The sequence below is a fragment of the Primulina tabacum genome, chromosome 7 (genome assembly GCF_025594145.1).
Source record: "Primulina tabacum isolate GXHZ01 chromosome 7, ASM2559414v2, whole genome shotgun sequence".
Classification (NCBI taxonomy): domain Eukaryota; kingdom Viridiplantae; phylum Streptophyta; class Magnoliopsida; order Lamiales; family Gesneriaceae; genus Primulina; species Primulina tabacum.
The window spans coordinates 24,506,590-24,534,477 of record NC_134556.1 but is presented as its reverse complement, the minus strand read 5'-3'; the positions used below and the strand labels follow the sequence as shown (position 1 = coordinate 24,534,477).

General features: G+C 40.3%; 2 protein-coding genes across 3 annotated transcripts; one reads left to right on the top strand and one right to left on the bottom strand.

The window, feature by feature from the left end:
• Window positions 1–13,283: 13,283 nt before the first annotated feature.
• On the top strand, window positions 13,284–17,546 carry LOC142551184 (MACPF domain-containing protein At1g14780-like). The gene is made up of 7 exons (XM_075660271.1): window positions 13,284–13,807; window positions 14,990–15,228; window positions 15,467–15,665; window positions 15,782–15,859; window positions 15,966–16,149; window positions 16,314–16,480; window positions 16,617–17,546. The coding sequence occupies exons 1-7, from the start codon at window positions 13,532–13,534 to the stop codon at window positions 17,313–17,315; spliced, it is 1,842 nt and encodes a 613-aa protein (XP_075516386.1). The 5' UTR covers window positions 13,284–13,531; the 3' UTR covers window positions 17,316–17,546.
• Window positions 17,547–18,145: 599 nt separating this feature from the next.
• Window positions 18,146–27,741, bottom strand: LOC142551185 (uncharacterized). Of its 2 annotated transcripts, none has more exons than XM_075660273.1 (9): window positions 27,390–27,741; window positions 24,607–24,699; window positions 23,831–24,042; window positions 21,760–21,904; window positions 21,602–21,674; window positions 20,336–20,482; window positions 20,108–20,233; window positions 19,630–19,745; window positions 18,146–18,361 (listed from the first exon to the last, which is right to left on the bottom strand). In XM_075660273.1, the coding sequence occupies exons 1-8, from the start codon at window positions 27,632–27,634 to the stop codon at window positions 19,653–19,655; spliced, it is 1,134 nt and encodes a 377-aa protein (XP_075516388.1). In that variant the 5' UTR covers window positions 27,635–27,741; the 3' UTR covers window positions 18,146–18,361; window positions 19,630–19,652. The 2 variants fall into 2 exon arrangements, with proteins under 2 accessions (XP_075516388.1, XP_075516387.1); XM_075660272.1 differs by having other exon boundaries at window positions 18,146–18,392; window positions 27,390–27,740.
• Between the last annotated feature and the right edge of the window lie 147 nt (window positions 27,742–27,888).

The window sequence follows — 27,888 nt, the reverse complement described above, 5'->3', positions numbered from 1 at the left end:
AGGATCTCCCGCCCAACTTTCGTAAGCCGACTGTTAGAGATTAAGATGGGAGTACCGACCCCGAGGAACACTTGGGAAGGTTCAATAATGCTGCCCTGCTCCACAGATACTCAGACGGGGTGAAATGTCGGGTCTTCCTTACCACATTGGTAGGACCGGCTCAGAGGTGGTTCGATTTGCTGCCACCACGCTCCGTCACCAGCTTTCGGGAATTCAGTACTGTCTTTATGAACCAATATGCCACCAGCAAGAGACATTTGAAGACCTCCCTGGGTTTTTTCAATGTAAAGCAAGGTGACACGGACTCATTGAGGGATTTCATTAGACGGTTTAACAGCGCAGCCTTGGAGGTCCCCTCCGCAGCTACGGAGACCCTGGTAAATGCCTTCACGCAAGGTCTCCTGGGGGGACATTTTTTCAATTCCTTGGTGAAAAAGCCCCCTCAGAGCTATGATGAGCTCCTGAGCCGAGCTGAGAAATATGTGAACCTCGAGGATGCTCAAAGGCAGAGGCGTACGGAGGCAAATCGGGAGATAAAGACAAAGGAAAGGAAAAAGTAGAGCTGAGCAGGAAGAGGCCTGCTGAGAGATCAGAGGAACGAGGCCGAGGTCCTGGACCTTTTCCTTATGCCCCGTTGGCCATGAGCCTGCAAAGGGCCATGGAAATCTGTGAAGAAAGGAGGAAGTTAGAACGCCCCAAACAAGCTGAAAGGGGGCCACGTTTACCTCCCTCTGATAAGTTCTGTGAATTTCATCAAGAATACGGTCATATTATAAACGACTGTCAGAGAATAGGGGAAGAGGTGCAAAGGATCATGCAAAGATATCCTCACATGAAGAACTTCCTAGCCCGACGAGAAGGGAGATACCAAGACGACAGGAGAGGTCGAGGACCTCCCTGGGCGAATCAGAGACCTCCACCCAGAGAAAACCGACCCAACCCAGGGGGGCGGGCGGATCCTCAGGTTGAACAGATAGCGAATGACCCGACCCGAGGTATAATACACATGATATCTGGCGGTGCAACTGACAGGGATTTCGGGAGAGCTCGAAAAGCCCATGGTAGAAGATTTGAGAGCCTTGGGTTAGACCTCGCTCCCAAGTCTGACCCCAGCATCAGCTTCAGACCAGAGGACCTAAAAGGTGTTGTCGCACCTCACAACGATGCCCTGTTAGTAACTCTCACTGTCGCCAACTATGACGTGGCAAGAATCTTTGTCGACACCGGGAGCTCAGTCAACATTCTTTTCAAAAAGACCCTGGATCAAATGAAAGTGGAAGGGTTCGAGTTTGACCCCTTCTCAACACTTTATTTGGCTTCACAGGACATGCGGTACAAACCATTGGGCAGATCATGCTTCTCTTATCTTTGGGAACGGGACCACACCGCATCACCAAAATGACATGTTTTACTGTGGTGGACGCCCCTTCTTCGTACAATGGGATAATGGGTCGACCAGCCCTGGCTGACTTCCGGGCTGTGAGCTCCACTTACCATCAAAAGCTAAAATATCCTACAGGGAACCAAGTGGGAGTTGTTTGCGGGGACCAGAAGTCCTCGCGTCGTTGCTATGTGGATGAGGTAAAGGTTGAAGTGAAGAGGTCCCGAACTGAGGTGGGGATGATTGAAACTCCTCAAGGAATGATTTCCAAAAATGAGGCTCAACTCGTATCAGAGGAAGAACCCGAGATAGTGGAAGTAGGAGCCCAGCGGAACTTCAGGGTGGCGGCCGACCTGGACCCTGAAACTAAGAATGATTTGTTGGCTTGTTTAAAAGCTAATCTCGACGTGTTCGCCTGGTCCCCACAAGAGCTTCAAGGGGTCAGTCCAATGGTCATGGAACACCGCCTCAATATACTTCTTGAGGCTCGACCGGTCAAACAAAAGAAAAGACAATTTGGTCCCGAGAAAGACAAGATAATAAAGGAGCAGGTGGACGAGCTCCTCAGGGCAGGGAACATATGGGAGATCTTTTTCCCAACATGGTTTTCAAACGTTGTTCTGGTCCCTAAAAGCTCTGGAAAATGGAGGATGTGCGTCGACTTCAGAGATCTTAACAAAGCTTGCCCAAAAGATTGTTACACCCTACCGAGGATTGATCAATTGGTCGACTCCACCGCAGGTCATCAATACCTATGTCTAATGGATGCTTATCAGGGGTACCATCAGATACCCCTAGCAGAGGAAGACCAGGATAAAGTAAGCTTCATCACCTCCGAGGGAACATTCTGTTATGTTGTGATGCCCTTCGGGTTAAAAAATGCGGGAGCTACTTATCAAAGGCTCATCAACAGGGTTTTTTCAGCTCAGGTTGGGAGAAATGTGTAGGTATATGTGGATGATATTTTGGTGAAGTCCAAGAGTTCGGCCAACCTCATAGAAGACCTTCGTGAGACCTTTGCCACTCTGAGATCTTGTGGGTTAAAGCTGAATCCCCAGAAGTGCACCTTCGGGGTCAGGAGCGGGAAGTTTCTGGGGTATATGGTAACAGAAAGAGGAATCGAGGCCAACCCCGAAAAGGTAAAAGCCATTCAACCTATGTCACCTCCTGGGAATCTCCAGGAGGTCCAGAAGCTTGCCGGGAGAATCGCAGCTTTATCACGATTCATTTCAAGAGCAGCACACCTGAAGTCTGCCTTCTCTTCCGAGTTCTCAGGAAAGCTAAGAAGTTTGATTGGGATGAGGAATGCGTGAAGGCATTCGATGATTTGAAGAATTATTTGGCCGAGCTCCCCATACTAGCCAAGCCAGCTCCAGGAGAGCAGTTATATGTTTATCTCTCGGCCACGGAGGCAGCTGTAAGCTCAGTCTTGATCAAGCAAAAAGGAACCGAACAGAGTCCCGTATATTACATCTCTCACGCACTCAAAGGAGCGGAGCTCAGATATACTGTGGTCGAGAAACTTTGTAAGGTCCAAAATTAAGACGACGTAATCCAACTGCATGCGAATTAGGAAATTATAAAAAATGGAGTAATTAATTGATTTTAGTTGCTAATTAATTATGTGACGTACTTGTTTATATGCTAAATGAGATTTATTTTTCATCATACATAAAAAAAATGTATTTTGGGAATATTCAAGTGACGATCGAGGAACGGGGACCGAGGGCTGAAGAAAACGTAAAATATTTTTATTAAATAATTATTTTTAATTATTTAAAAGATGGTCGAAGCTTTTTAGTATTTTTGTGAAATTAAGGGTTTTGAGGTGATTTTATACGCCGGGGCGTAAATTTTATCGGTGTTGGTTTTTCAACTAAAATACGAACTTTTCGGCAACCCGGCTAATAAATTCACATATTTGCTAAAAGAAAAACTTTGTTAATATTTTAATTATGTCCTAATTAGACTAATGGGCCCTATTAGATGGCTTAATAGGCCTAATAAGCCTTGAAGGTGATTAAGTAGTATTTAAAGTATTAAAATATACTAAACCCTATTCTAGAACATAAAATAATCGGCCACCTAGTTTATTTTCTGAAAAACTCTTCCCATCACACACACACAAACCTCACGGCACTTTGAAGGATTTTTGGTAAGGGTTTTTCGAAGGCAACAAGCAAAGTAGAAGCCGTAGTCATCTCCCGTTCTTCGTCGTCAACGGATTTTCGAGCGTATAAAACGCAAAGGCACACCTTAATCTCCCTTTTCTCATCCATCATATCATAATATTGTTTAAATTATGTTTGCATGAAAAGCTTGAAGTTCATATATATATATTCAGAAATTTCGGTTGATTGCTTGTATGCATGAGGAAGTATGATTTTGAAACCCAATAGCTTGTTTATTGTTTAGTGAAGGGGCTGTCATGACATAGGGTATGATCAAGGGTGGTTTATACATATTTTAGAGCCACAAGCACGCACCATAAACACCACAAAAAGAAAAATAAAACTGCAGGAACAAGCACAAGCGGAACCCAAGAGCTGCTGCCAAGACTTTTGGGGGTTCGGTTTCCTTAAGGGAAGGGGCGGCTTGGTCTTGGCTGGGGCCAGGGCTCGGCCAAGGGTTTTCATGGGTCAGGGCTAGAGTCCTAGCCAAGCTAGGACTCGAGTTAGTGGCTGGGGAAGAGTCCTAGCCTTGCTAGGACTCCACCCGAGAACCCTGCACAGATTGGTGCAGGGTTTGCGCTGCATCCAGGCGTTGGTGGCTTGGTCTGGGGTTCAAGGGCCGGGTCGAGGCGATGCACTAGAGTCCTAGGAGGGTGCACGAGGGGTGGTACAAGGGCTGGGCGCGTTGGTTCATAGGTTGGAGAGCAAAACTTAGAGTCCTAGGATTTCACACTTCTCGGCCAGAATTAGAGGCAGAGAAGGGGTTCACGTTTTTGACTTTAGGAAGGGTTTCTTGGTAAACTTAGGGTCCAGTAGGGTACTTTGGGATGTTGGGAAAGTTTTGGCTCGACATGGTTTGGTGGTAACTCGGGAAAATCAAAAGTTGGTATCAGAGCCGACCTCTCTTATTACGGTGTGGTTCGGGGACGAACCAAGCGGAAGCTGGTGGGCACGTGAGGCCCGGGGCCGAAGAGGGCGGGGGGTGATCGCCGGTGCCATTAGGTGCACGGACAATGAGCGGCTCCTGGCAGGCTTCTAGGTGGAGGGAACATGAATGAACCGACCCACACGGGAATGAGAGGGATTACGAGACTGTTCAATGTAATGGACTTTACAGTTGAAGAGGGCTTAAAAAATTTGATTGGTACTACTCATATCACGAAGGTGCATCTTCTTTTCGTTAGTTCATCACATAAGAACTCCAAAGTTAAGCGTGCTTGACTTGGGGCAATTTTGGGATGGGTGACCTCCTGGGAAGTTTCTCAGGGTGCGTGTGAGTGAGGACATAAGCACGCTGGAAAGACTCGTCTTGATACAGTGAGGACAGTCGTCAAATCTGGGGCGTTACAAACTTGCTCTAGCTTTGGTCACAACAGCTCGATGAGGCCATACTTCCTCTCTCACCCCATTATGGTCCTCACTAATAGTCCTCTCGGGATAATAATGACGCATGCTGATATCTCAGGAAGGTTGGTGAAATGGACAACTGAACTGGGAGAATATGACATTCAATATGGACCTCGGACCGCAATCAAAGCGCAGGCCTTGGCCGATTTCCTGGCTGAGACTTTGCATGTCGAGGTAGAAGACCTTTGGAAGGTCTATGTGGATGGCTCATCCACAAATCAAGGAAGCGGAGTTGGAGTGTTGTTGATCTCTCCGAAGGGGGATGAACTAAAGTTGGCTGTGCGGCTAGACTTCAGGGCATCCAACAATGAAGCAAAATATGAAGCAGTCTTAGCAGGTCTAAGGGCAGCTCGGTAGGTTGGGGCCGCCCAGGTTCACGTCTTCTCCGATTCTCAGTTGGTGGCTCATCAAATGAATGGATCTTATGATATCAAGAATGAAAGACTGATGGAGTACGTAAAGGCAGTAGAGGCGGCCAAAGAACTCTTTACGGAGCTTGTTTTCAAGCAAATCCCGAGGGAAGAGAATGGGGGAGCTGACTCCCTTGCGAAAATGGCAAGCTCACTTCACACCTGGAAGTTAAGAGATGTGGTAGTCCAAGTGGAACTAAGCCCTTCTTTGGACTCCCCATCTCCCGAACCCGAAGACAATGACTAGCGTGCCGAATTATTGGGATATATGAAATATGGGGAGCTGCCCAAAGATCCAAAAAAGGCATATAGGATGAAACGGAGGAGCCTTCGGTTTATACTTGTCGATGGAGTTCTCTACAAGAGATCACTCTCTCAACCTCTGCTCAAGTGCTTAGGCCCCAAACAATCCAATTATATGCTAAGGGAGATTCATGAAGGCTGTTGCGGAAATCACTTGGGATCTTATTTCTTGGCACGGAAGGCACTCTTGGCCGGTTATTTTTGGCCAACTATGCTAAAAGATGTCCTAGCCGTCGTCAACTCATGCAACAGTTGCCAACGTCATGCTAAGCTCCAACATCAACCAGCCGCACTAATGCAGAGTATTGTAGCGGCTTGCCCGTTTGACCAGTGGGGAATCGATATTGTGGGAACTTTTCCCATAGCCCCAGCTCAGAAGAAATTCTTGCTTGTCGCTATCGATTATTTTTCAAAGTGGGTAGAGGCTGAGGCGTTGGCTAAGATCACTGAAAATGAGGTCCTCAAATTCTGCAGGTTTGGGGTCCCGAGAAAGTTGATATCTGACAATGGAAGACAGTTTCAGGGAAACTGGATCCAAGCCTGGTGTTAGGAGATGAAAATTCAACATCACTTCACTTCTGTGGCTTATCCTCAGTGCAATGGCCAAGTGGAGGTCACCAACAGGTCCTCAGTGCAAAGCCTTAAAACCCGACTGGGGAATGCAAAAGGAAAATGGGTGTAGGAACTCCCCAGTGTGCTTTGGTCATATCGGACTACTCCAAAGATTGGCACCGGGGAGACACCTTTCAGCCTGGTTTATGGGAATAAGGCAGTGCTTCCGGCAGAGATCGGCGAAGAAACCTCCCGAGTAATATTCTATGATGAGCAAAACAATGAGAGGCGAGCAGCGGACCTAGATTTCGTGGAATAAAAGAGGGAAGCCGCGGCCATAAGGATGGAAGCTTACAAGAGACGCATAGCCCAAACCTACAATAAGAGGGTCATTCAGAGGAGCTTCCAGGTTGGAGATCTGGTTTGGAAGAAGATTCAAGAGGTGGAAGTCGGAAAGCTAGATCCAAGATGGGAAGGACCGTTCAAAGTGGTAGAGAAGCTCAGCTCGGGTTCCTATTAATTAGAAGACCTGGCGGGGAAGAAATTGAAGAGGCCTTGGAATGCTTTTCACCTCCGCAAATATTATGCTTAGATATTGTTAGAGCTTCAGTTTCTTTTATTCTGTCAGTTACTTTTGTTGGAAAGACATCATATTTTAATACTTTATTCAGATCTATTAATAAAATCATGCATTTTTTTTAAAGATTATTGCGGATAAGGGTTTTCACCCTCAGTCAGTTCAGGAGCCCAGAGCTCACCTCATCTTGGTTACGCCAAGTTTCAAAGGATTTTCACCCTCAGACAGTTCAGGAGCCCAGAGCTCACCTCATCTTGGTTACGCCAAGTTTTAAAGGGTTTTCACCATCAGTCAGTTCAGGAGCCCAGAGCTCACCTCATCTTGGTTACGCCAAGTTTTAAAGGGTTTTCACCCTCAGACAGTTCAGGAGCCCAGAGCTCACCTCATCTTGGTTACGCCAAGTTTTAAAGGGTTTTCACCCTCAGTCAGTTCAGGAGCCCAGAGCTCACCTCATCTTGGTTACGCCAAGTTTTAAAGGGTTTTCCCCATCAGTCAGTTCAGGAGCCCAGAGCTCACCTCATCTTGGTTACGCCAAGTTTTAAAGGGTTTTCCCCATCAGTCAGTTCAGGAGCCCAGAGCTCACCTCATCTTGGTTACGCCAAGTTTTAAAGGGTTTTCCCCCACCTCATCTTGGTTACGCCAAGTTTTAAAGGGTTTTCACCCTCAGTCAGTTCAGGAGCCCAGAGCTCACCTCATCTTGGTTACGCCAAGTTTTAAAGGGTTTTCACCCTCAGTCAGTTCAGGAGCCCAGAGCTCACCTCATCTTGGTTATGCCAAGTTTCAAAGGGTTTTCGCCCTCAGACAGTTCAGGATCCCAGAGCTCACCTCATCTTGGTTACGCCAAGTTTTAAAGGATTTTTGCCCTCAGTCAGTTCAGGAGCCCATAGCTCATCTCATCTTGGTTACTCCAAGTTTTAAAGGGTTTTCGCCCTCAGACAGTTCAGGAGCCCAGAGCTCACCTCATCTTGGTTACGCCAAGTTTTAAAGGGTTTTCGCCCTCAGACAGTTCAAGAGCCCAGAGCTCACCTCATCTTGGTTACGCCAAGTTTCAAATGGTTTTCACCCTCAGACTGTTCAAGAGCCTCAGAGCTCACCTCAGCTCGGCATAAACTTTACGGTTTGGTATTATTATTGTTAAGGATCGTGCCGAGCTCCCATGGCCGAGCTTACCCTCGCGGCATGTCCTGTTATTATTTTGTTAAAGTATTGCGCTGAGCTCTCATGGCCGAGCTTACTTCTCGCGGCATGTCCTGTTATTATTTTATTAAGTCTTAGGCCGAGCCCCAAGAGCCCAGCCGACCTCTCTCAGGGCGACCTCACCCACAAGAGCCCAGCCGACCTCTCTCAGCGTGGCCTCCTAGAAGTCATAATCTTTATTAAGTATTGGGCCGAGCTCCAAGAGCCCGGCTGAGCTTCCTCAGCGTAACTTCACAGATTATTTTTATTATTAAGTATTGGGCCGACCTCCCTTAGTGTAACTTCACAGATTATTTTTCTTATTAAGTAATGGGCCGAGCTCCAAGAGCCCGGCCGACCTCTCTCAGCGTAACCTCACGGAGTATTTTTATTATTGTGGTGGGCCGAGCTCCAAGAGCCTGGCCGACCTCCCTCAGCATAACCTCATGGAGATTATTTTTATTATTAAGTGTAGGGCCGAGCTTCAACAGCCCGGCCGACCTCCCTCAGCGTAACCTCACCGAGATTATTTTTCTTATTAAGTATTGGGCCGATCTCCCAGAGCCCGGCCGACCTCCCTCAGCGTAACCTCACGGAGATTATTTTTATTGCGTCTGGCCGAGCTCCCAGAGCCTGGACGACCTCTCTCAGCGTGACTTCCTCGAGTCATTATTTTTACCAAGTATGGGGCCGAGCTCCAAGAGCCCAGCCAGTCTCTCTCAAATGACCTCACCACGTCATTATCTTTGAGGGAATAAAACTTTCATAAAGTTCGGTACAAATATATATATATATATATATATATATATATATATACAAAATACAATATGGAAATAAAAATTGAGGAATCAGGTGAGCTGAGCTGATTACACATCAGGGGGGGAGATTCTCCACAACCCTCTTAGAATTCAGGAACTCAGCTGAGGTCCCCTCCGGAGGATAGCCGGCTTCCTTGAACTGCTCTACAGCACCATCAAAGCCTACGTAAATAAAATTGAGGGCTTTGTCTGCAACGACGTCCCAAAACTCCTCGGACTTTAGGAAAGCTTCCTTGAAGACCTCAGACCCATTGGCGAGAATCAGCTCGTGCTGAAACTATTTCCTGGTGAGCCACGTTAAGTTCCTCCTTAACGGCCTTCGCCTCCTCTTGGGAAGCTTCCAGACGTACCGCAGCCAGGCGCAACTCATTCTTCAGCTTCAGGATCTCAGCAGCGAAGCCCTCCCGCATATCTGCCTCCTTCCTCTTCGAGTTGGCCTGTTCCTTCTCCAGGGCCTCCGTTATGGCAGCAAGTTTGCTCTCCAACTCAGCCGAGGTTGATTGGAAGGACCTGGCCTCTTTGGATGATTGTTTCTGGAAATTGTTGGCTCGGAATGCCACCTCGGCGTTCAGAAGGGCGGCCTATAAGAAAAAATGTTAGCCAAGGCAATACAAAGAAAGGACCTAAAGTAAATTACCTCAGCGCTGGCACTGGTGGACCTCTTTATAAGCTCGGACCAATTCAGCCCTTCGAGGAAGTCTGCATCGGCCTTCGAGGCGATGTCCCGGAGAACAGCCCTAGCCAGAGGGGAAGGCCCTGCCCCAACAATACGCAGGTCCTCCTGGTACATATCATACAAATTTGAGCGGCAGCGGAGGACCTGAGTGGAGATATCCGACCTCACCTGCCGAAGGGGCAAAGCATCAGTTTGAAGGGGGCCGAGCTCCCCACTGCTTGCAGACTGAACATGGGAGCGGGGGGTTTCGGGAGCTCGGCACTTCCGAGACGAGCTCTTGGGAACCTCCTGAGCATCAGCAATTGTGACCACAGGGACCTCCTCCTGGCTGGCCTCAGCGATCACGGCCTTGCCTTTGCAAAAACAGAAGCTCAGTCAAAAAAAAAAATTAAAATTAATCTACAGGGGAGGAAGGAATAGCAGAGGCCGAGCTGAACTACATTCCCTCATTGCCCAGGGGAGTGACTTTGTCCGAGCTGAGCCCATAATAGCACAAGAGGTCCTCGGCTAAAAGGGTGGGAGTATGGAAACGCCGACCCTTGATTGCCCCGAAGGGCTCGAGAAAAGTGCGGCTTTTGCGGAAGCCCGAGGCGGGGGGGGAAGGGAGCTCAGGAAGAGCTGCTCTCTACCGAGAATAGATGTCCCAAGAGTCAGATGGTTGGACAAAAAAGAAGTGATTTTTCCAGAACTTGTTAGAAGAGGGGGCCCCCTCGAAAAATTGACAGTTAGGCCGAGCTCAGAAGTAGAAGGGGCCCTCTTCTGACCTCTTAGGGAGGTAAAAATAGGAGAAGGAAAGGGGGTCTAGTGCAAAATCTAAAGCTTTAAAAAGAACTACGAAATTACATAAGGAACGGAAGGCATTTGGTATGAACTGGCCGAGGTGGATTTGGTAAAATTGGCTTAGCTCTTGGAAGAATGAGGGGAGAGGAAATCGAAGCCCACCCTCCAACTGGTCCTGATAAAAGGTATAGTAGCCAGGAGGGGGACAATTAGCTCTCTCCTCAGAGTGAGGAAAGATGAACTTATAATCGGAAGGGGCGTGAGAGAGAGCTCGGATGCGAACCTCATCCGATTCATCTAACCACGAAGGGTGGAGATCGAACCAGGGCTCGCAGGTCCGGATAGGCTCCTCGGAATTGTAGAAGCCGAGCTAGTTCCGAACTGTGCCATCATCACCAGTGGGGTAGCGGGAGCTGACCCCCGCTACCTCGGGACGATCACCTGACCCTGAGGCGTCCTCAGTAAGTGGATCATACTGATCCACCTCACGGAAGACCTCCTCAGAGGTCGACTGGTTAGGAACGTTTGGAGAGGTCATAAATACCTAGTGAGGATCAGGAGATTGGGAGAAAAGAGTTGGTAAGTTCTATTTCTAGAGGGTCGGAGCCGTGGTGAAAAGAGGGAAATGTGGAGTACTGAAGCAGGGGAAGGGACCGGTATTTATAGAGGGGCCAAAAGAAGATCGGACCGTCGATTTCAAATAGATTGACCGGCCAGGATCGCCTCGAAATGCGTAAAAGTAACTGTTGGACTGACAATTGATAGTGACGTTTCATATTCAGGCAGGAACCAACATCGCCAGGGACTCCACGCCTCAGCGCAGCTCTCCTAGAACTTTGTCCAAGCTCAGGATAGCTACGAGCTCGTAGCTCAGCTTAGCTAGGAGTATCATCTCGGTTCAGAACAGCTAAGAAGCCTCCAAGCTCGGGAAAGCCGTGGGCCACCGAGAGTTCAGACAACTACGAGCTTCTGGTCTTCGACGTCAGCTCAACTTGAGGGGGGGACTCGTGATACCCCCGTATCGGGGATGGGCCCGGCCTACTCTCGGTAGCCCAGATAGTTAGTGGCCCAGCGTTCAGGAGATCCTGGCAGGATATGTACTTGGAGGTCATCCAGGCCGACCTCCCAAAACACCCGTAATCGAGGCAGAAAAGATAGGGCCGAGCTCCAAAGCCGAGCTCCCATGCCGAGCTCCCAAGAATTTCCGAGCCGACCTCCCATATGTTGTTAAAGCATCAATTGGACACATCCTGGCCGACCTCCCGAGCTGATCTCCCGTAGGGTCTAAAGAGTGGACGGGCTCTTGCCTACAAGAGCTTATATTCAGACATTAAACGGGTAGCCCACGAAAATAAGGCCCAAGAAAGCTAGGCCCAGCAAGATCTAACCAAATCTGGCACAAGATATACCCAAATCTTTTAAGATTCTTAGAATCTAAACCTATCAAATCAGAACTCTATCGTTCTCATATAAATACCAGATTTCGTTCATTGTTTATTCATTCATATATCCACATTCTCTCAGCACACACATTACTCTCTCAGTTTTCTATTTTCTGACTTGAGCGTCGGAGGGGCTACGCCGGAACAACTTTTGGCCCCCTTCTAACACTCCTGTTTGTGCTTCCAGATTTTGAAGGACTGATCCGAGCTCCCCAAGCGAAGATCCGACCTCCCAGCTACCATCGCGGATTTCAGCAACATCAATATTTATTTTTTATATTTATTATGTCAGTTATTTTTTCTATTTATCCATGCATGTTACATACATAAAAATCTTGTAAGTTTCTAGTTGATTCACTCACGTCTAGATAATGGGAGGCGACAATTAGGAAATCTAAGAACAAAACAAGCAACAAAAGGAAAGAACCAGACAACAGAAAAGGGCCGACAATCAACACAAAAAATTGCATCCCTCTACAAATTCTCTGCAAATTTCATAGATTTAACTTTCAGCTTTATTTCAGTTTTTATTGTAAATATCGATTAAGATTTCCATCTTGTTAGACTATCCTAGGATTTCCCAATTTTCGCATCATTTTGTTTGTAATTTCATGCATTTTCGATTATAATGACAGAATTATTTTTATTGTTATTTTTTAAAACTTTCATTCCATATTTTTTCACCATTTTCGTAATTTAATTTCCACGTTTTTCGACACTTAACTGGAGATATTAGTACATAAGATCAAATTGAGTCTCGTAATCACTTGATTATAAGTTAAATTTTCAACGATTATATCACACTTTGGCACACACCATATCTGCGCTTGCAGAATAATTTGTGCAAACAATAATATAATGTAATAACAATAATTTAATTTGAGGAAAAAAAAAATTCAATGTGTATTAATTGTCACATATTAATTAGAGCATGTTACGTTCTTAGAAAACTCGTGAAATGAAACAATTTACTAACTCAGATAATGACATACATAGTAATTGGATATTATAAAATTTTATTATAACATTCATTTTTTCTTTGGTTCAAATAGATGTTTCGAGCTAATGAAATAGATGAAGGTTTGATGAAAAGTCAAAAGTTCGATTTCTTCCACCAACAGCTTCTCGAACGGGCTTGTCCTACATATCTTGTTTAGTGTAGTTTACCTGACTAACGTAGTTTGTAAGCTATTGTGTTAGTCAAAAGTTTATCCCCCGTACACCAACAGGTAGCTGCTAAGATTTCTTTATACAACAATCATTTTATGAATTTATGCTTATTTGTTTCCAAATACTAATTTACATGTTCAAAACTAATGGAATAACAATCAAAACTGTAAGTACCCGTGTCATTATAAAACAATTGGTCAATATAAACGTAAATGTAAAATATATAAAAGTTGTTTATAAAATATAATATATGAACATAATAAATAAATAAAAAATAGCGCACACACTAATAAAACTCGTGAAATTCACCATGAAATTGTGATTAGTCGATGAATTGGAATAGATGCGCCGCCGCAGCCTGGGGCAGTCCGGCGGTGGCGCGACCAGATGTAGGTGGGAGAGTCTTACAAAATTGACTTATCGTAGCTGATGATTTCAAATGGTTGACCGCTTCTGTCCCGGCGGCTGGGGTAGGTGGCTGCAGCCCGCCGCATTCCCCGCCGAAGTCAAAACCCTTCAATTTTCATCAATTTCTCCTCTTTTCTCCGCGCATTCTCCGCTCCAATTCCATTATTATATTACTTATTCTTACGAGAAATCTGTCTCTTCCCCAAACCCAAGTTCGACTACAGCTTTCCTACCACGGAAACGACGCCTTTCAACTTTCCATGGATGAACTCGGAGAATACGTCGACACGCCTATTGGGGTGCGCGCGATGCAGGCTTTGGGGCTCGGCTTCGATTTGGCTAGTGATTATAGGCTCAAGTTCGTAAAAAGGAATCCAAACGGGGGGAGACTGGTCGTTCTAGATGAGAAGCGGAAGCGCGACGTCGTCGTCCCCGGGCACGGCGGCGTAGTCCAGATTCCCGACGTGCCGGAATGCATTCGCGTTGATAAAGGAGATCACATTCGGTTTAAGTCCGATGTACTGCCGTTTGACCAGGTGATTTATCTTCTAAGTTTTCCAACAAACAAGCCATGTAATTGCACATTCTTATCATCTTTTATGATGAATGCGTTCGATCTAATTAGCATCAATTTCGTTGTTTTTGCTTTGCTTTGGTGAAATTTAAAATTTGCTCTTTACAAGCAAATTGTTGATAAAACTCTAAAATCCCATTCTCTTTTTTTTTTCTCTCTCCGTATGATTCAGAAAAGACAAAAAGATTTCAGGAAAATAAACATTGTCTACACATAGGAATTGCGTAGTCTTTGTTTGTTTATCTTTTCAGTATTGTTGGAAAACATTTTCTGAAATTTAATCTTGGGGAAGTGAATTTGTAGAATATAAAGAACGTTTGGATGCAGGTTTGGATAAATATTTTGTGTCATATCAAAGTATGCTGGATAATTTAGCATTACGTTGTTATTTTAAAAATTAAAATATAATATATTATATTAGAATTTTGAAGTCGTAAAAAGTTGTATGTAAAATAAGGATTGTGGTGAGGAAAGTGAAGATAAATTGAAAATACTTTTTCCGAACACAGTTATAAATTAACAAGGATACATGTTTGTGTTCCGGGAAATATAAGTGTTCCCATTAAGATACACACATTGCCTTAGTTTTTGATACACTGGGCTGAAAAGAAGTTGAAGTCTAAAGCTAATCTGTATGGAAGTCCATGATGCATCTTTGAATAAAAATAATATTATAATTAAAAAGGGATTATGTGGAAAAATTGCTGTGTGTTTTCGCCTTTTGGGTACTCTTTTTTCTGTATATAATTTAAATAAAGCGGATCAATTTTGGTGAGTTGATGGCTCATCCTCATGGCCATTTAAAACGCTACTCTTGATGAAGCGTTGCATTTTCTGAAGGAAAACTATATATGCAAGCTGGCTGCTCAAACCTCTATTTCTACATGGTATTTAGCACCTCAAGTCCCTTGCTTTAAAATCTTGAATAAAATGGCTTCTAAGAAAGTTTGAAACAATGGTGAGAAATGGATGAACCATTACTGCAAGAACACATTTGAGTGGGGGTACTGATTTGAAACTTGTACGAACATTTAGCACATTGATCAGAGAATCAAAAAAGAAGGAAAATGTTCTCTTTTATGTTAATTCTTTTGTGTGTACTTTCTGAAATCTTTCTTGCTGATGAAAAAAACTTCTTTTGCAGATGTCAGAGCTACTCAATCAGAAGTCATCGGTACAGGGAAAAGTTCCTTCGGGTTATCTTAATGCTGTTTTCGATTTAAGTGGTGCCTGGTTGAATGATGTAGCAGACGCTAAAAATCTTGCTTTTGATGGTTATTTCATCTCACTTTTCTGTTTGCACCTTACTGCATCACCATTAGTACTTCATGAGTATGTGAAGAAGTCTGTTCCATCACGCTGGGACCCAAAATCATTGTCCAGGTAACTTCAAGTTAACATCCTTTGTTTTCTACATCTATATTTGTTAGAGGTTAAAGTTCATCTCTCTAGCAGAAATCAGTGCAAGTCATATTTTTCTTTTGCACTGATGTCCTTAAACTTAAATAGGTGTGCATGATAGCTACCATATTTTTTCTGATATTCTTAAGTGCATTTAGAACCATTAACATCAATTTTGGCTTTTACTGTTTTATGATACCAACTGGTTTCATCTCTCCAGATTTATTCAGACTTATGGAACACATATAATTGTGGGAATGGCAGTTGGAGGCCAGGATTTAGTTTGTGTCAAACAGAGGGCATCTTCTCCGATTTCTTCTGCTGAACTCAAGGGATACTTGGATGAACTTGGAGATTGCCTTTTCTCTGATGCTAATAGTCCTATGCTAGAGAGGAAGGCTATGAATAAACAAAAGAAGGTTTGTACGCTCACGTTATATTTGTATATTTGTTTGTGTGCTTGTTAGCGATCCTCTATCGAGTCATGTGAAAATGTAATCTGACTACAAGTTAATGCTATATTTTGATTGGTTAGGTTCCGGAGGTGTTTAATCGTATGCTACAGGCACATACCCTGCAGTTCACCAGCATCACAGAAACATCAACCAAGGATGTAAGTTGCGCCCTTATTCTTGATTAATAATATATATAATCATTATTTATTTATTTTCGGAATAATTACTGTTAAGATGTTTGACTTAAAATATAGTTTGGATCAGGGACTCACGCTTATTTGGTCAAAAAGGGGAGGTGATTTGTTTGCACAAAGTCACTCCAGGTGGCTCCAGACTATGGCTACTAACCCAGATGCTGTAGTTTTCAAATTTGTTCCTATTACCTCTTTACTAAATGGGATTCCAGGGAGTGGCTACCTCAGTCATGCCATTAACTTGTACCTACGATGTATGTTTTTCAGATTCTCTTAGTTTTCAAATACTATTATTTATTTTGTATCTGCCCATGGCGTGTACACAAGCTTTTTCTCCCCTTCGTCTGTTGGATATTTGGAGGTTATAAGTTTTCTCCTCTTCCTCACATTGAAATAACTAAAGATTCTCTCTTTATAGACAAGCCTCCTGTAGAGGATTTACAATACTTTTTGGAGTTCCAAGTTCCCAGACAGTGGGTACCCTTATTCGGTGAACTGCCTTTAAGACATCCAAGAAGTAAAGCATCTTACCCTTTGTTGCAGTTCAGTTTCTTGGGTCCAAAAGTTTTTGTCAACACCGTCCAGGTATAAATAATTTTTATCAGCGTGAAGAGAAAGTTGAAAATTGTGCATTTTTCTGCAGTTTAAGAGTTTGATTACAATATATATCGTCTACCATTCTTGAGTTCACTTCATTTATGTATCTTTCTCTCCATTTTAGGTTACTAGTGATCAAAAACCAGTTCTTGGCCTTCGCCTATACTTGGAAGGAACAAAAAGCAACCGATTAGCCATTCATGTGCAACATCTTTCAAGTCTTCCAAATATTATGTCATCTACCTCATCTCGCAAGCCACAATGGCGAGGTTCTGACGAATATGAATCCTCTGATAATTTCTTAGAACCAGTTCGATGGAAGAAATATGCAAATATATGTTCAATGCCTGTAAAACACGATCCTAATTGGGTTCAGGGAGAATCTGATGGTGTATTCATTGTGACTGGAGCACAGCTCATTATAAAGGGGAAATGGCCAAGAAAGGCTCTTCACCTACGGCTGCTTTATGGCCACATACCGAACTGCACCATCCGGAAAACCGAGTGGGCATCTGCACCAGAATCCTCACAAAAGTCAAATTTCCTCACGAACTTAAGCACGACTTTCACTTTCACCCAAAAAGCTGTGGCCGATTATCCGAAGCAGCAACCAGCGGCTCTGAACTCCGGTGTATTTCCTGGTGGTCCTCCTGTGCCTGCTAACTCAAGGAAGCTGCTTGAATATGTCGACACAAAGGATGTTGCTCGACACCCATACGATGTTCCAGGACATTGGTTAGTAACAGCTGCGAAGTTGGTGAAAGATGGTGGCAAAATCGGTTTGCAAGTGAAATTTGCTCTGTTAGATTGTTCCCAAGAGTGATTTCCTTTTGTAAATGAAAGGGGAAGAGGTTTTATGTGATCGTATAGGTTTGTTTTTAGTTTATAATTCGTTGAACCAAAAAACAAAGAACTGAAACACTGGAAAACACTAAAATGTAAGTTTGGGGTAAGGAAAAACACTTTGTACAGGGAACTGAGACGGAGCGGAAGCGAGGTTTACTTTCCGCTGATCCTCAGTTTATGAAGTTTGAGGTATTATATCCATCATGCATTGTGCATGCCATTGGTTGTTAGTTACCGATGTGATTGCCAAACTTTACTGAGTTCCACGGGCTTTCCCAATTTAAGTGTGGGGAAAAATGGGAGTGTTGACGATGATATGTCGTTGTCGTGGCTCATGTTAGATATTTTTCAAATTTTTTACTTTTTTTATGTAGATTCGTACAAAGGCTATATTACACCTGGCAAAAACACACCCCATGTAACATATCCATTAGACTAACTAGATATGACCACGGTTTCCTTCGAATCGTGAATCGAATAAGCGAAAATCAAAAATAAAAACCTTTTTCGGTTTTGGTTTCGAAACTGGAACAACTGTAGCTAGGACTTCAACCAAATGGGGTGAAATTACAATTGGAATTTAAAATTGTATTTAGATGGATGTATTTGAAGTTGAGGATTTCTAATGAATAATGACAAATTTATTTGGTTTTTAGGTAAATCCACTTGATAATTGATTTTAAATTTTCGACTAATTAATTTTTTAAATCACTGTTGCGGATTTCAAATTATCTAGATATGTAGTTTCAAATACTTTACCAAATTGAAATCTTTTAATTCAAATAAACGTTGTTTCAGCCTCAAGAATAATGATAAACTAAAAATGAATTTTTTTTAATCAAAATCTAAATAATTTAGCATCATCATGGAAATGATGTTGGCTTGATGGGAATAATAAGAAATGAGACAGTAATCAGCATATTCCCCTCTCAAATGGAAAAACAACTAGAAATCTACATATATATTTTTAAAAAAATCAGGTGTTCTTCCCAAATCCAATGAGCAGCATCCTAAACTCAACCTCTTGCACAAATCATGAGTCCACCCCAATATACTGTCAGAAAGTTGCAAGGGTTTATGACAGGGTAGTTCAAGAATGTGATAAACAATCAGAATATACATGCGCGAATTAGGCCATCGGAGCTTAGTTTGTTGAAGATGAAGCTAAGGGTAACATGCTATCTAAGGCCATCTCCAACTCATATCCTTTATTTTTCATCCTCTATCCTCCAAACTAGAGATTCGTGATCTCTATTTTTAAAAACCTTCTCCAACCCATATCCTCTAAAAATATTACAAAATACTTCATTTCTTTTTTTTCATTTTCAAAAACACACACATATAATTATATAATTACATAATGTATTATATAACCGAATTTAATTAATTCGATAAACATAATACAATAAAACATGTATTAAACTCAATTTATTTAAAATAATACATTTTTTAGACACGACAAACATAAACGACAAGATACAACATTCATAATATAAACATAAAATATAAATCACGACAAACATAAACGATACATATGGTTTAAAGAATAACACATAAATTGACCTTAAAAATACTAATATTCCGAAGTACTGTACTCCTCCCACAAATGGTCAATAATAAAACAATTAAAATAAATTAACTAAGTATAAAAATTATTTAACATTAAAATTAATTAAATAAATAATTTGAAATATAATAATATAAAATGGAGCAAAACAAATACATAAAAATAGAAAAGGACTATTTTGCAATTGTTATGATGACATTTCAGTAATTTGATGGAATCTCCATATTGATCTTCAAATGAATAGTGATCCTCCAAAAATGGAGGATCACTATTGCAATCTCCAAAATGGAGATTGCATTTGGAGTTGGGTTGGAGCACCAACCCATACTCTATTTTGGAGATTTCCTCCAAAATAGAGATGGGTTGGAGATGCTCTAAGAGATTAACTGTCCTTCAGTGATATACGCTAAAAGATAGGTAAGAGTCTCAAATTCGAGGTAAACAATAAGAGGTGTGTTTCTTCGCATGAAAATGTCATGAGTCATGACACATGATGCTATACACTTCGACGGAAAAAAATAGAACAATGCCCATATCTAACTTATGGTAACCTAAAATTAAGCACATAGAATCATGGTGTGATAGACTGATACCATTTCATTTATAAGGTAACTAGATGCATAATGCCCATGTCTAAATTAACCAGGGGGAATTGAGCATGATTTTGTAAAAACACTTGTCACGTCGATCAAGCATAACAGAGAAAGCACAGAGCCAATCTAACCGCACACGATCAAGCAACTTTAATCATGAAGCTGAGGGTGAAAGATTTCCAGCCTGTGGAGCATGTTTAGCCACAAAGGTCGCAATGAGCGGGTTCACCAGATGAGGGGCCTCGTCCTTCATGGGAATTTTTTTTTTTATTACGAGATACAAGGTAATATTACCAATTGATAAAGGGTAGAAAATCCCGACACACGCACGCACACATGCACATACGTCCATTAGTTAAGATTCAAGAAATTTGTATTGCGTGAAAGTTTCAAAGATTTTAGCTACGTGTGTTCCTTAGAAACCTTAAAAGAAAACATAAGAATAGCATAAAGCCTGAAGAGAATCACTCCTGGCAAATCAACTTCTGACCTAGTTATTTATTCCATTTACCATAAATTCCATCATATTCTTATTTTCTACAGAATTTATCACATGATGGCATTTTCCTTTTCAGACACATCACAGTATTTTACTCAATTCAAATCGACCTGAGGGCAGTGGCCAACATCTGGTAGGACAACAAACTCTTCAACAGATTCGAATTGAGCATAAGCTTTCCCCAAATCAATAGGTTCCCATGGATCCTTGTCACCCCATGCAATTAGCACAGGACACTGCGATAAGAAGCGAAATTAACACGTTATTTTCGGTCACAAAAAGAAACAAGCAAAAATACAGTACTTATAAAGATGGTAAATATCAAATGAAGGGATGACCTTCACTTGAGGTAATAGTTCCTCGGGAAGAGGCCCATCTGAGTAGCATATGAATTCAAGAAACACATCTACAGCTCCAGGCTCACGTCCCGGATCAAGGATTATCTGTACTAGTTCATCCGTAACTTGGGAAGTGTCATAGTAACACTGAAGCACAGTTCACAATGATCAAAAGATTACTAAAAAATTAAATGGAAAACATCATGAAGAAATAACTCAATGTTTCAAAGTCCTCCAGAGACCTGGATCAATATATTTCCCTCAATTATGCCGGGAAATGGCAAAATAAATCATTTTCGTTGTGCTTGGGTTGATAGATTTGAAATTATGAATTCAACGATTTGTTTGGATGTACAAAATTCAAGTCAATTTTAAATCACTTTCAATCAAATTAAGTTATTTTAATAGTAAAATATATAGTAGATTTTGAATACACTCAAGATGGGTGTAACTTATGGTTTATTCCTCAAATCCCCCCCAAAATCGAACCCACTCCTCCAAATCGTATCTATCTATCCAAATGCAACCTTTAAGTATAATGCTGCACTTACCAAGCGAGATGTTCTTCAATGATATTAAAGCAACAAAAAAGAATAGTAATGTAAACTATTGAACAATGGATTTCTGGATGCCGCTAAGACAATAACATTTCTGGACTCTTCGACCTTTATGTTTTCATACTCCAGAGTACATGGTAAATAGGTCTTCTGGTCACCCTTTTTTCACTACGCCACCAAAACCGTCAGACTAACATGAAGCTTTTCAACAAATATTAATCTTTCCCTACCTTTATTTCCATTTCTCGACATGATATAGAAGATGAAATGCTTTAATGCAATATGGAGGTGTATTGCATAAATCAAATCCATTTCTTTTTCCAAATAAACACTTCTAAGATCATGATGAGGGTTTTGGTTGAGCAGCACCTTTTTATTCAAAGCAAGAAAAAGCAATACATGAAGGGTGTAAGATTTTGAAATCCATTACAACCAAATGTTTAAAAATTAAACCCATTTATTATTTTTTAAAAATAGGTGATGACTGTAATGGCCAGTTAGAGCACCACACATACATTGGACCAAGGATAAGTTCCATCAGTGTCCAATTGAATAAACATTCCTTCTGGATACAAATTGGTTGATGAGCTTTAACAGCATTTCTGATGATAGGATAAGGCTTTAAATTAACGTCGATATTTTCAATTGTGACAAACATATTCTTACAACTGAAAAAACATCCTACATGTCTACTTTTAAGTTTTCTTACCTGACGGAGAATGTTCTTCACTGATTCTGGTGTGGCAACAGACTTGAAAAACATTTTCCCAAGGTCCGTATTCCTGGAAAAGTACATGTATGCAATTAATTGTCAAGTATAACACTTAAACATGATGCACTGTAGAAACTTATCTTAAGTTCAAGTACCTAAGCAAACTCTGAAATGATTTTATTAGAGGTCTTCCAAACCAGGGCTGTTTTTTTATGTGCAACATACGGAGTGATATATTCAAGAGAATAATTCCCTTGCATATTTGAGGATCCATGACTGCAGCCTGCAGACCGACAAGTCCTGCATCCAGGAACTTCAACAAGTCCTTTAAATAGAAAAACAGATTATTTTGTTTTCAAACAAAAACAGATTATTTTTGCAATTTTCTCCATGTAACATCAAATAAAATTTATGTCCCTCGCTAGACACTAATTCCATCAAATCTTCTGCCTATTAAAAAACACCTGACACATTATTACTTATTCAAGAGCCTTATCATATTTCTTGAACAACAAATAATAAGAAGTTAAATAAGTGATATGGATTGTGATTCTGTCTCAGATTACAAGCTCCCTTTATTCCCATATAACCATTGCTAATGATACTGAATTGGCGGAGCGAACTCAAAGTGTATTTTTATGTTTTATTTTTTAATAAAACGATCTGTGCCAATGGGGTTCAGCATATGCCCACGTGAGTTTATACACTAAAGTTGTGATTGGCTTCGTAAATTTAATGTGGAGGAAAGGATTTGAATTGGCAAGGATTTGAGCGATGATTTCAAATTATAACTATGTCGGGTGTGTTTGAAATTCACCACAATTATCATTGAAATTGCATAACTTGATACGAAGTGGATTTGAAATTCACTTGAATTTTGCCAATCCGCGCAAGTCAAAGAATTTGAAATCAACATCATCTCAAATCCATCAAGTCAAACCCAACCCGAGTGTACCAAATGAAAGAGTGAAACTCAATATAAGTTACGAAAACAGTGATATTAAAAAAAATTCCTTACTTTTTCAATTGAAAGAATTTCCCAACATATGATCTGCACAATCTGTCCATTATACAATACCAACTAAATAATCAACAAATCCCCCTTGATTTTCAAACCACTTACAATGAAACCATACTTCATCTTTAAGCTTACTTTCTAAGGACCATGCATTAGATCACAATCATTCAAATTTCTACACCTGTTCTTCAAAGATCATATATCATGTACCGTGTCAATACGGGCCAAAGGGGCGAGCGGGCCCACCATTAAGGAGGGTCGTAAAATTACTAACCCAACCTGCCTATTTTATGTGGAGGGGTGGGCTGCGGTCCGATGAACAAGCCATTTTGGTTTATGTGACGTGACGGACCGTCCCGACAGGCCCAACCGGTTTTTACAGCTCTAGTTCCTTCAGGTTCCTCATCTTATTTCCTACATTTACTATTTCAGGAACCACACATCAGTTCTACATGCCACTATTCATACTCAAGGACCTTGCTTTCAACAACTTGCTTTAGAATAGCCCAAAAACCCAATATTAACTTGGTATTTAAGCTATTAGGATTTAGGCCCATATGTACATATCAAAATTTTGTCTTCCCATGCTTTTCGGTTGACTTTAAGCTAACTTGTTTCTGAAAAAACTTGGATACTATGTAAAGAATGTGATCCTAGAGACGATCAAAATCTAGAATTTGAGAAAACCTTAAACCAGTGAGAATTAGAGGTTTTCTACCTTAAAAAAAAGAACATAAAAAAAAAAAACAGCAAATCACACATTAACAAAGAGACAAATATGGTTCAAAGCAGTCCTATTTGTGGTTTAGAAGCTTGATTATCGTTATGGAGTCTCAGAAACCACACAGCCTTAACATATGACCCAAATTTAACAGATAGAATTGGTTGGTAGAACAACTAAAATATTTATAAGAAACAAATTTAATTTTAATTATCATTGTTGATTTCTCCATTCTCGATCATCTCAAAATCTGCAAGGCATGAAGATTACACAACAACTATTTCTCTGTTTGGATTCTGTTAAAATGTACTTCCAACTTGCCTTTCTCTAGGTTATCAGTTTGAGTGTTTCCCCTTAACAAATGCAAAAATTTCTTGTATACACTTCTCTTACAAGAACAAACAATCAGCATTACTAAAAGAAAACACGTGAAGCTCAATGTTACCCTACCAAATTCATCGAAAACTAGGGGAATAGAGTAAATCACCTCCAATAGAATTGCAGATAAAAAAGGCTTCATCTTTAACAATATCTTTACAAAAGTCGTTGAGCTGGCTGGCCCAAGTCTCAAATGTGTAAAAGTAATCAACACTTAACTGTCGAGGATTAGGTTTATCTGAGTAACCATATCCAATAAGATCAATGGAATACACCCTATGTGAATGTGCTAAAACTGGTAAATTTTTCCTCCAATGGTCACTGTAATAACAGATATAAGGTAGATATTATTGTATGTCAAATAAATTGTGATCATCATTGATCAAATGCCAGCATAAAATGTAGTGGATTATTTAAAGCTTCATGATCTAATGAGAGTATAATGGAATAACCTGCTAAAGCTGCACGTGTTGTGAACGTCAACAGTAAAGAAGGATATTTTTCAGAGCCTAAGATTCATGCAAATTATACCAGCCAAAATGAGTCAAATGACCTATTAACAGCATTACAGCTATCATAATACATTTAATAACTGCATAGGATAAATGATTCAGCCTAACAAAAGGCGATTGTATCTAAATGTTGATGTTGGGCTCATTTATTTGGTTTTACCTTCACCTATCAAATGTGTTTTTCATTTCATTTTGAATGTCCAAATGTGTTTTTCTAATAATGAATGTTTTGCATATACTTAAATGATTGCATCTAAGTTACAGTGATAAAGACAGTAGAGGCAAAAAAAGAAAATTCAAGTTACTCCACTACTTTGTTCACAAATACGTAGATCATACAGCTGACAAAAAGTGAAATTGAGGAGATGTACACCTGTTTGCTCCAAAACCGTGAACCAAAATCAAGGCAGGGCCACTAACTCCAGAATACTGGTAACGAATAGAGTAATCTCTCCATTTCCATGTACTGCAAAAAAAAAGTAAATTGTTTACATGATGAAGATAAAATTTTTGGGAAAAAGTATTCTGCATAAATAATATAGTAAGAAAAAGAGTAGATAAATAAATGGAACATAACTTCCTAGTGGCCCTGCCTATGCATCATCCAATCTAATCTTCCAAAACAGGGGTACATTGAAATTAATAGAACAAAAATTTCGACGTATAGAGGCACGTCATTAAATTTGTTCACGGACATTTGTCTCAAGAAACATATCCTTCCAAAAATATAGTAGAAACATGATCCTGATAAATTTCAACACATGCTCCCTCCATCACTTACTAAATGCCTTATTTTCGATTTGCACATTGTTTTGAAACCAGAGCTAAAAAACAATGTTTTGGAAATGTTTACAACTTTAAGCATAAAATGTTCGTTAAAGTTACTGGTGTTGTGTCATATCAGTCCTCTATATAAAGTATATTTTTTTTAAAATAAAGTATAATTTTGAAAACAATAACAGAAGAGTTATCATAAAATTAAAAAAAGCACATTCATGGCATTGGAATTAAGTACCTTGCACAATTTAATGTTGAATGCAAGGCGCAACTCTATCAGAATCTTAAGACATTGCAAGAAGCATCATATACACTAAACTTGGTAAAAACTAATTCTGAACACATTCAGCTCTCTCTGCGTCATGTTTTGTGATTACTGATCTTTCTTTTCTGTTTGAATAAAGCGTAGGGGTCACATCTTCCAAAATATCAACTACAATTCCATGATATGCAACCCGTGCCAAAATATTAGTCAAAATTTTTTGATGCTTTAGATCTCCAATAAAGTGATTCTAATCTTGTAATCTATTACAGCTTTTATCTTGTTAACTTATTCTGCATCATCATCAGTAGCTAGTCACGCTTTTAGCTTTCCAAAGCTTCGTAAATGATAATCATAAACTTCTAATCTTCATTTCAGAACAATCTTTTTTGTAGCAGTGCATTTAATCACAGTATTCCAAGAAGAATTAAAGTGAGAAACTTTAAGAACGTTTCGTGCGTTACTGATAATTTTAACAATTAATTACCATCGATAAAAATTAAAAGATTTGAGTATTATTGATATTTCTATCCGATGGGAATTTTTTTCTCAATCAATATGCATTTCTAACGAATGATCTAAATAAAATTGCAATAAATCTCCTTCTCATACATATTTCTTTTAAAAAATGAAGATTTGAATCAAGTAAGAAAGTAAACAAAGTAACAAGCTTCACGACAGGTCGATATTGAACCAACATGAAACCAAAATTCATCACGTTCCCCTTACGATTTGGTTGCATTAGGCCTATAAATCTCTAGTCTTCCGACATAAATTCGCTAGGCCTTGGCACGCCACTCATGCCCTGAAAGACAATTTCATTCATTGCCATTTGCAAAAATGCTACTGTGTTTGAATTTCATCGGACACAGCATTCTTACCTTACCAAGAGTCCCATTCAAATTATAAATTAATTAGAGCAATCTTATCTCACTCAAATATGCATACTTACAGGATCAAATCCTAAACATCCAACAATAACCACAATCCCCACTACAATAACATCACGAAAAACATTTGAATTATATATATATATATATATATATATTCCCACCCGTCAGTTTTAGTGATGTTTGTGCTAGAATTTAATTTAGCCCAATAGATTTTGTCCAAGCCCATAAATTGAGCCCAATAATAAATCCATTAATTATTTGAAAGTTGGTTGTTTGAAATTTTAATTGGACATAATTCAAGGAGCAGGAGAAGTTAGCGACACGTTATAGAGTAGTGGAGGAGTGCGAAGTTGAATAGCTAAAGAGTGGAAACTGCATGTACGATAGAACAAAAGAAAGCATAAGCAGAAAAAAAAGACAACTCAATCGCCCGACAACGAATTCTCTACAATTTCTCTAAATTCATCTTCAAGCAATTTATCTTTTCAGTCCAATTCCAAGCATTTTCACGTTTTTTCATTCTAGATTCAGCAAATTTTAATACTTTTATGTTTTCTAAATTCCTAAATATTATTGTAAATACAAAATCTTGTTGGGAGTTTATTTTCTTAAATTTCAGTGTCGTTTCAATCAATTTCTTTTATTTTAGCGCATATTAGTTTTAGAGATTAGAACTCCGATCAAATTTAGAATTTACGTCGTTTGAACAGTTGCAAGTTTTATTATTTTTCAAAATGGTTGATGCTCGTGGCACTCGGCACGCCCGTAACTCAAGAATTTGTGCAAACAAGTGCATTATAATCATATAATCCAGATCAAATTACATTGAATCCTTGATTTCAAAATCATTTTAGTTCTTTCGAATTCATTTCCTCTCTGTTTCTGTGTGGAATGTTTCAAATTATCAGCTCTCCGTTATATTAAGAAATGAAACGGATTTCTATTGAACCTGAAATCTGTGTCATCAAAGATTCCTTCATACAAAACCAATCTTCTCGCCCCAAATCAAACTCAAATCCTTCAATCGAGACAGTAACTTGCCCAACAAATACCTTGTCACTCAGGTAAAGACAAAAATTTTAAAAGCCAACGATATTTTAAGAAATCTAAAGTGAAGAACATGATATGCACAAAAAAAAAAAACCTGCAAACTACACAGTGACACCTAAAAATAATGAAATTATGAAAATTTTTAAGAAAGATAATGACGAGTACTAGTAGTACCTTGTTTTAACTTCATGTACGGTCGCATAACTTTCATCAAGCGAACTGTAATTCACCACAGAATTGAATACATGGAAAACATTACGCCTCGAGAGGTTAAACTTTGAATTTGAAATTGTACTGGGCATGAAGAATTCGTGAGGATATTGACAAAGTTGTTTACTTTTTGGAGATCTAGAAGATGAATATGTATGAGTGAGATTGAGGGTCGATACGGCCAATGCCGAAGAGCAGCAAGTCGCCATGCTCGGTATGAGCCGAAAGTGTGAGATTGGAATAAAGCTGAAAAATTGGCTTTTATGGTTGGGAAGAAACCACAACGATGGAGCGTCTCCATATGTGATGGATAAATTTGTAGTTCCAATAAGATTGGTTGGTCAAATATTTTGACAGGCTTCACATTTTTATTCGCAAAAACTAATATGAAATATGGAAGAAGAATATCTATCATATCAGACTTGCTAATTTTTATTTTATTCATTTTTTTTTTTTTACTTTG